We start from the raw sequence: 9,294 nt of genomic DNA on the forward strand, positions 1-9,294 counted from the left end.
CAATAGCACAGCAGTAGGGCTTTTGCCTTGCAAGAGGCTGACGCAGGAATAACCCCTGAGTGTCACTGGGTGTGCCCCCCCCCCCAAATGAACAAAAAAAATTTTTTTTTATTTATTTATTTTTTTTTGGTTTTTGGGTCACACCCGGCAGTGCTCAGGGGTTATTCCTGGCTCTATGCTCAGAAATTGCTCCTGGCAGGCTTGGGGAACCATATCGGATGCTGGGCTTTGAACCACCGTCCTTCTGCATGTGAGGCAAACACCTTACCTCCATGCTATCTCTCCGGTTCCAAAATGAACAAATTTCTATGCACACTGGTCATATCTTATTTTGAAATAAGTAAACAAAATGGGGGGACTGGGGCAGTAGCACAGCACAGGGGACGGACCTGGGTTTGATCCCCAGCATCCCATCTGGTCCCTTGAGCCTGCCAGGAGTGATTTCAGAGCCGTGAGTAACCTCTGAGCACTGCCAGGTGAGGCCCCAAAACAAACAAAAAGGAAATAAATATAATATTTAAAATGAAAAAAGTGAAATCAACAAATTTACCAGTATTTCGATAAGGACTATAGCCTGCAAGCCATAGTTTTGAGGACCTCTGCCCAAGAGTGAGAGGAGAGTCCTGAGATAGAGAAGGGAGTTGGAGAGTGCAGCGCACATTCCAGACATATACACTGTGGGCCCTGGATGAGTTTGCAGCTAAGCAGGACAGGCAGTGGTAAAAACATCTGGTGGGCCGGATAAATGTCCTTGGCAGGCCATAGTTTGAGGACCCCTGGTTTAAGATAACAGGGCAGAATGAGTCTACTTCTCTGGGCAAAATTAATTCTCCCTACAAATGATTTGCAACAGAATTAAGAACTAGAACTTAAATTCAGTCAAAGGCTGCCATGCGCAGAGATTAGGGTGAGCAATATAAAGTCCCTAAAGGATAAAACTCAAAAGGGCACTTTGTGGAGCCAGAGAGATAGCATGAAGGTTGTGCATTTGCCTTGCATGAGGTTCAAATCCTGGCATCCTATATGGTCCCCTGAGCGCTGCCAGGTGTGAACCAAAAACCAAAAAAAAAAAAAAAAAAAAGGCACTTTGCCCTAAGTTATGCAGGCAGCAGAACTTATCATTATGCCAACTGACAAAAGAAAACGAGTTCTGGCCCGAACGGCGTTTGCCTTGCAAGCAGCCGATCCAGGACCAAAGGTGGTTGGTTCGAATCCCGGTGTCCCATATGGTCCCCCGTGTCTGCCAGGAGCTATTTCTGAGCAGACAGCCAGGAGTAACCCCTGAGCACTGCCGGGTGTGGCCCAAAAACCAAAAAAAGAAAAGTGTCACATGTCCTCTCATATTGTCTAAGTATTGGAAGTATTGTCTAAGTATTGAAAGGAATACTTTTTGTAGGAAAGAAGTGAGATTGAGTGTCTCTTCTAAGTTCAAGGAAAGTAAACTTCCTATGTCAAAAATAAAGGGGGCAGAGAGTTTAGTTCAAAGATGTGGTGTGCATGCCCCAGTTTTGGTTCCTGTCATTTCACAGATCCCTGTTAGCACCACCAGTATGACTCGCAAACCAAAGGAAATAAAAAAATATTGAGTAATGAAGTCTAATATTATGAGATAACATGCTTCCATACTCAGAAGTTTGAAATCACAACTATTCATTTGAAAATGTTACATGCTTATTGTGCTTTCATTCTTTAGGTGGCTTACCTCATTCAACAAAATGTTATCCCACCTTTTTGCAATTTGCTTACTGTAAAAGATGCACAAGTTGTACAAGTAGTCCTCGATGGTCTAAGTAATATATTAAAAATGGCTGAAGATGAGGCAGAAACCATAGCCAATCTCATAGAAGAATGCGGGGGTAAGTTTATTATAAGCAAATTTACATTTTAATATTCTTTTTTTTTTTTTGGGGGGGTCACACCTGGCAGTGCTCAGGGGTTATTCCTGGCTCCAGGCTCAGAAATTGCCCCTGGCAGGCACAGGGGACCATATGGGATGCCGGGATTTGAACCGATGACCTCCTGCATGAAAGGCAAACGCCTTACCTCCATGCTATCTCTGCGGCCCCACATTTTAATATTCTTATAACTTTTTTAAGATACAGGCACATCTTTTTCAGTCTTTGATAACAAAGTAGCAGAATAGGGGCCAGAGAGATAGCATGGAGGTAAGGCGTTTGCCTTTCATGCAGGAGGTCATCGGTTGGAATCCCAGTGTCCCATATTGTCCCCCATGCCTGCCAGGAGCAATTTCTGAGCCTGGAGCCAGGAATAACCCCTGAGCACTGCCGGGTGTGACCCAAAAACCAAAAAAAAAAAAAAAAAAGTAGCCAAATAAAGTAAAAATTCTGTTGTGCACCCTACTGAATTTCTTGCCTGTTCTATCACAGATCAGTGCCAGAGTTTGAACAGAGTCTGTGCAAAGATGCTGGGAAGAGACTGTGAGAAATACTGCACTTTAGGGAGATACAGAACTGATACTTTGGTTTGGTTTTGAACCAGGCCCAGAGGTGCTCAGAAGGGTACATTTAGCTCTGCACTTGGTAAATATTCCCGATAGTGCTCTGGGGACTGTATGGGATGCTTGGGATGGAAACTGGGTTAGCAGCATGCAAGGCAAATAACTGTCTTGCCTTGGGGCTAGAGTAATAGCATAGCAGGTAAGGTGCTTGCCTAACAAATAGCCCACTTGGATTTAATCCCCAGCATCCCATATGGTCCCCCAAGCCTGCCAGAAGCGATTTCTGAGTGCAGAGCTATTATGAGTTACCCTTGAGCACCACTGAGTGTAGCCCAAAAGAAAAAAAAAAAGGATCTCTAGAGTAGATTCTCAATTAATTTGCAGTCCAAAAGTCAGATTTAGCAGTCACAGATTATTGTAGTATTATGTCAGTGCCTCTAATTGTTTCATTGTTTCACTTTATAATTTCTTATAGGACTGGAGAAAATTGAACAACTTCAAAATCATGAAAACGAAGACATCTACAAATTGGCCTATGAGATCATCGATCAGTTCTTCTCTTCAGATGATGTATTTAATAATTTTGTGGTTTTCTTATTTATAAGAATAAGTTTGCGATAAATAATAGTTTAATCTGAATTTGTATATAATCTGGGAAAATTGAATTAAAATAGATATATGAGGGGCCAAAGCAATATAGTGTGGGTGGGGCATTTGCCCTATGCATGGCCAACCTCAGCACCCTATATGGACATGGTACCAGGCCTGCCAGTTGTGGGTGCAGAGCCAAGGCCAGGAATAAGCCCTAGACACAGCTAGGTATGGATCACAAACAAAAAAATAATCAAGATATGTGAGAGAAATTCACTTTTTTTAAGAAACACAAACATTTCAGTATTTCCAGATCCTTCTGAGTATCAAAGTAGTTCTAGGACCAGAAAGAAAGAGTTCACATAGGTTCAGTCATATTCCTTGTTTGTCCAATGCATCACACATTCCTTTAGCACTGCTCTGTGTGTGGCCTACTGAATTACGTGGGAAGTCCCTGCCTGGCTTTGTAGGCCAAGCAGCACTACCAGCCAAGTGACTGGGATTCTAGGGAGTTTGCCTTCAACCTCCTGGCCACTGCCATGATTGTCCTGAGCAACACCAGGTCTTGTCCAATTTTCTCCTCTGCAAACAAAAAAAAGAAAAAGAGGGGCCAGAGCAATAGCATTGCAGGTAGGGCATTTGCCTTGCATGTGACCAACCCAGGTTTGATCTTCATCCCATATGGTCCTTGAGCCAATCAGGAGTAATTTCTGAGTGCAGAGCCAAAAGTGGCCCAACTGCTGCTGGGTGTGGGCCCTGGAAAAAAGTAGAAAAGAACTGGGATATTGTTCAACAATGTTATTGAAAGTGTAGGGTATGGGCCAGGAGTAGAGTTTGGTAGTAAAGTGTGTTTGTTGAATTGGAAGATTCTGATTTCAATCTTTGACCCTGCACTTACAAAGTAGTTTAAATGTTAGTTGGGGGCTAGAACAGTGGTTCCATCCCCCGGTGTCTCCTATGGTCCCCCAAACCAGGAGGGATTTCTGAGCACATAGCCAGGAGTAACCCCTGAGTATCACCGGGTATGGCCCAAAAAGCAAAAATAAAATAAATAAATAAATGAATAAATGTGAGTCTGACAAGGGTGATTAAAATTTCTCCTTGAAGGGGCCAGAGAAATAGCACAGTGGTAAGGTGTTTGCCTTTCATGCCGAAGGACGGTGATTCAAATCCCGGTATTCCGTATGGTTCCCCGAGCTTGCCAGGGGTGATTTCTGAGCATAGAGCCAGAAGTATCCCCTGAGCACTGCCGGGTGTGACCCAAAACAAAAGAAAAAAAGAAAATTAGACTTTTTTCTACTTTGCTTTGATTTTTGGAGGGTCACACCTGCCATGCTCAGGGTTAGTTACTCAGGAATTACCCCTGATGCGCTCAGGGGACCATATGAATTGCCATAATAAAACCCAGATTGTCCATATGTAAATTAAGCACCCTATTGGCAGTTCTGGAAATGAGATTTTTTTATTAGTTTATCACTACGAGTCCTGTATGGACTATGCTGACAATCATAAGTAAAATCTAGGAAAAGCGGGCCCGGAGAGATAGCACAGCGGTGTTTGCCTTGCAAGCAGCCGATCCAGGACCAAAGGTGGTTGGTTCAAATCCCGGTGTCCCATATGGTCCCCCGTGCCTGCCAGGAGCTATTTCTGAGCAGACAGCCAGGAGTAACCCCTGAGCACCGCCGGGTGTGGCCCAAAAACAAAAACAAAATCTAGGAAAAGCTTTTTTTTTTCTTTTTTTCTCTTTTTTTCTTTTCATTTTTGGTATTTGGGCCACACCAGGTGATGCTCACGTTTTTTCTGACTCTACGCTTAGAAATTACTCCTGGCAGGCGTGGGATACTGAAGATTAAACCTAGGTAATTGTGTGTAGGGGAAATACCCTCCTTGCTTTGCTACAGTTCTAGTCCCAGAAAAGCATATTCTTAAAAGATAATTTTAATTATGCTGGATTTTTATAGTTTGCATTAGGTATGCACAAAAACTTGGACTTGGGTTTTTGTTTTGGGGGTTTTTTTTTTTGTTGTTGTTGTTGGTTTTTTGTTTTTGTTTTGTTTTGTTTTGTTTTTTTGGTTTTTGTGCTCTACTGCCTGTGCCACTACTCGAGACCCTATTAGCCAGGCTCTTAACTGACAATTTTGGTTTTGCTTCTGAGTATCCATCCAGTAGTGCTCAGGCATTCTGGATCTGTGCTCAGAGATTGCTCCCAGCAGATTGGGGAGGACTACATATATAGCACGGCAGGATTGAAACTGGCAGTGCTCAGGGCTGGCCATGTGAGGTGCCAGGATTGAACCTGGGTCATCTGCTTGCAAGGCAAGCACCTTATCTCCTATACCATCTTCCCTGTACTTAGTTGAATATTTTAAGCTCAAATATTAGTTTTGTTTTATTTTGTTTCCAAAATGGTACTGCTGGGCCCGGAGAGATAGCACAGCAGTGTTTGCCCTGCAAGCAGCCAATCCAGGACCAAAGGTGGTTGGTTTGAATCCCGGTGTCCCATATGGTCCCCCGTGCCTGCCAGGAGCTATTTCTGAGCAGACAGCCAGGAGTAATCCCTGAGCACCGCTGGGTGTAGCCCAAAAAAAAAAAAAAAATGGTACAGCTATTTAAAATATTAGTGAAAGTTTTTACCTACTCATCAAAGCTTTTGCCCTAATTTTGAATGTATGTACTTCAGTTCCATTCACTTCAAATATATTTATATATATATATACATACATACACACAAACACACACACACATATTCATCATCCCTTCCCTGCTTTATTTAAGGTGTGGGGGAATAGTGTTAGAATGCAATCTATGTATATTGCAGAGCTGATCCTCTTTTTCCCCCTTAGATTGATGAAGACCCTAGCCTTGTTCCAGAGGCAATACAAGGTGGAACATTTGGTTTCAATTCATCTGCCAATGTACCGACGGAAGGATTCCAGTTTTAGAGAGATGTCATGAAAGTCAAGTCTAATGCGGCACTGAGATACATAAATATACATGCGTCTATAGAGAAAGGTTTGATCCATCAAGCTTGGCTCATGGGATCTGCTGCTGCATTAAATCGGGAAAGAAAATGTGAAGATTTCATTTGGAATCACAGAAAATGCCCAAATGAGATCAAGATGGCGAGTGGGTGCGAGTGAGAATGAGTGGCAGAATGGAATGAGACTTTACATGAGTGCTTATTTAGATTGTTGGAAGTGAAAAGGGGCTGCGGGTCACAGATCTTCAGTGCCCGAGAAGGAACATTGCCTTGGTCTCTGTCAGTGAGAGGTAGTGCAGTTCTGTCATCTTTAAGCCCAACAAGTCGCAGGAAAGTGAGGCCGGGCCTTGCTCTGAGCAGTGTGTGAGTGGACGATGCTGAGTGAATGTGGCTCCATGATGGAGAGCCAGATCCATCTTCCGTGCGTGGGGTTCTTCCCTGGGAAGCCGACTCCTAGCCCTGGAGTGACTGTGGAGTGAGCGTGTGGGTGTGGTGCTGTGTGTGGACGCATGCGAGCTTGATTCGCCTTCGGGGCTGGTAACAGACCTAGAAAATCACCGAATGAGATCGGAGTGTTACTGGACTCTGCCAGGACAGCCCAGACCGGTTCAGCAGCAGACACCGGTTCTCCGCCGCCCGCCCTCCTCCAAGTTCCTTTTTAGGTTTTGTTTTGTTTTTTTTCTTTTTTTCTTTTTTCATTTTAGTTTTTATTTACTTTACCTAGTATGGCTTTTTAGTTGCTTCTCAAATCAGAAAACTTTTCAGGAAGGGTTCCCTGTGCATTTGCACCAGATGAATGTTTGATGCTATGAAAAGCTTTCCATATCATCAAAACTAATTTGTGTAGATTTTTGCATGGAAAAAAATCATAAATTTCCCTCAAAATAGACTGTGTTGCAGTACACAAGTTGCCATAATAGTATAAAACAGTTAAAAATGTGCTTTACCAAGCATCCTTTTCATTTTCACAGACAACATAAAACCCGTTGCATGAAATTAATCTACAGCATAGTTCATTTTTAGATTCTGTTGAGTCCTGTAAAGAAGAAGAAAAAAAAAGTTTCAGTTGTGGTAGAATACCGTGCTGTGTTTAAATGTTACTTGTTTTCAAACTTTGTTTTCTATGAAAATGATATGGAAACTTCTAAAATGAAATTTGGTGCATATGTACTGCTGAATAAAAGACCGATGAAGAGGTTTGAGTAGATGTACAAATCAAGTAATGGTTTGAACACCTTTAATAATATGCCTAATCTGTTCAATTGTTTTAGACTCTTTTTACCTTAGATGTAGGCAGCCATGAACAATCTATTTTGAGCCACTTTAAGGGAGAAAACTTTGTATTTTTAAAACTTGCATAAAAATTATGCAAGTGGTTTTTATAAATTGGAATAATACCTCAGTTTTGAGGTCATGCACACTAAATTAAATGTGACATAAATTAATTTGTACACAGAAGAACTCTTGATAAGGTGGCTCATTGTAGGAACTCCTGTGCCTTCCCCTTCGAGCACAAATGTTGCATGAACAAGTTTGCTATAAGAAACATACCAGGTTAGCCACCATTAGCATCTATATCTACTTTGTGTTGAAAAATCAACTGGTAATTCTGAAACACTGTAGAATGGATAAAAATTATTTTGTGATCATAACTCTTTGTTGAACTAGAGTATTTTTGCAGCATTCCTTGTCATCAAAACATGGTGAAAGTTTAAAACTAGAAGCAGCAGAAAACTAGCTTGTACATTTTATCCAAGTAGACTGCAGGCTAGGCTGTCTGGGGAAATAAATATTAAAACTGAAAACAATGTTTTACATGGGATATGTGTGTGCACTGTGTGACTTTCTCTTCTTAAATGTCCTTGTATAAAATTGTGAGTATAACTTAGTAGCTATTAACTTTCTTAACCTGTTGACCTAGAACCAACATAATACTCTATTTTTAAGCTAGCAATATAAAACATTAAAACTCCTAAGCCACTGAATTTGTTCAGGTCATCTCTGTATTCTGCTACTCCCTGACCAAATTCAAGGTTTTGACTCTCCTTCACTATTCCAGCGAGATGAACTAGTCACAACTTAAGCCTGTATTTTAAGTGTGTATTTTTTGATCTTCAACATATGGCTCCAAATGAAAGATAGATTGCTTACAAAGTGTGGTGTTTCCCTACAGCTTACTTGTCTGAAGGTGAACAGGACAATGTTTGTAGAATTTCTGCCAACAATTAGTAAAGGGAGCCTGGCTCAAAGAAGACATGGAGGGGGCACAGCAGCAGGGCGTTAGCCTTGCACGCAGCCGACCTAAGAGAACCTAGTTTGAATTCCGGCATCTCATGTGGTTCCCCAGCCAGCCAGGGATGATGATTTCTGAGAGCCAGTAGAAACCACTAGTGCCGCCGGGTTGACCCAAAAAAAGTAAGACTTTGATCATGTAATAGGCCAAATGGCTCAGCCTGGTCCAATATAATGTGCTGATGCCTCTGCATCTACACTCTTGCTCTTGAGATTTTATTCCTCTGCTTCTCAAAGGAGCCTAGAAACCCTACTTTTCAAGGGATTTGAGGAAGGTCTTTCTGTGTTTGACCTGAGCTTAGCATAACTTGGTGAAGCTCTATGAGCAAGTATGCCCTAATTTTAAGGACTTGGTCACTGTTGTGTCATGTTAATAAGTTACTCTCAACTAAAACTAGGGCCTTCTCATAACTGAACGCTAAGCAGTAAAACACTTGTACATAGTTCAGCTTTACCTTTCTGACCACAATGCACAGGCTTTTCATTTCTTGAAAAGTGTACTCACATAATAAAATTTCTGGAGAGTTTTTTGGTTTGTTTTGGGCCATGCTTAGCACTGCTCAAGTGATCAAACCCAGGTTGGTCATTTGCAAGGCAAATGCTCTCCTACTAACTATGGGCCTCCAGTCCATTCACTGAGCTTTTTATAACCTTATAACAATGGAGTCTCCATTGTCTCAGCTCCCTCAAGAAAAACAAAATGAGGGGTCAGAGAGATAGCATGGAGGTAAAGTATTTGCCTTGCATGCAGAAGGACGGTGGTTCTAATCCTGGCATCCCATGTGGTCCCCCGAGCCTTCCAGGAGCTATTTCCTAGCTTAGAGCCAGGAGTAACCCCTGAGCATTGCTGGGTGTGACCAAAAAAAAAAAAAAAAACGAAGGACCGGAGAGACAGCATGGAGGTAAGGCGTTTACCTTTCATGCAGAAGGATGTTGGTTTGAATCCCGGCATCCCATATGGTCTCCTATGCCA

The 9,294-nt window shown here is 42.1% G+C and overlaps 1 protein-coding gene across 1 annotated transcript in view; it reads left to right on the plus strand.

The window, feature by feature from the left end:
• The window catches only part of KPNA4 (karyopherin subunit alpha 4), a 52,639-nt gene extending 44,788 nt beyond the window's left edge, over positions 1 to 7,851 (plus strand). Inside the window, exons 15-17 of the mRNA XM_049785903.1 lie at positions 1,694 to 1,856; positions 2,934 to 3,028; positions 5,893 to 7,851. Coding sequence (XP_049641860.1) covers positions 1,694 to 1,856; positions 2,934 to 3,028; positions 5,893 to 5,991 — 357 coding nt within the window. The 3' untranslated portion in view covers positions 5,992 to 7,851. The remainder of the gene's footprint in view (positions 1 to 1,693; positions 1,857 to 2,933; positions 3,029 to 5,892) is intronic.
• Positions 7,852 to 9,294: the final 1,443 nt, after the last annotated feature.

This window comes from Suncus etruscus, chromosome 13, assembly GCF_024139225.1.
Source record: "Suncus etruscus isolate mSunEtr1 chromosome 13, mSunEtr1.pri.cur, whole genome shotgun sequence".
NCBI lineage: Eukaryota > Metazoa > Chordata > Mammalia > Eulipotyphla > Soricidae > Suncus > Suncus etruscus.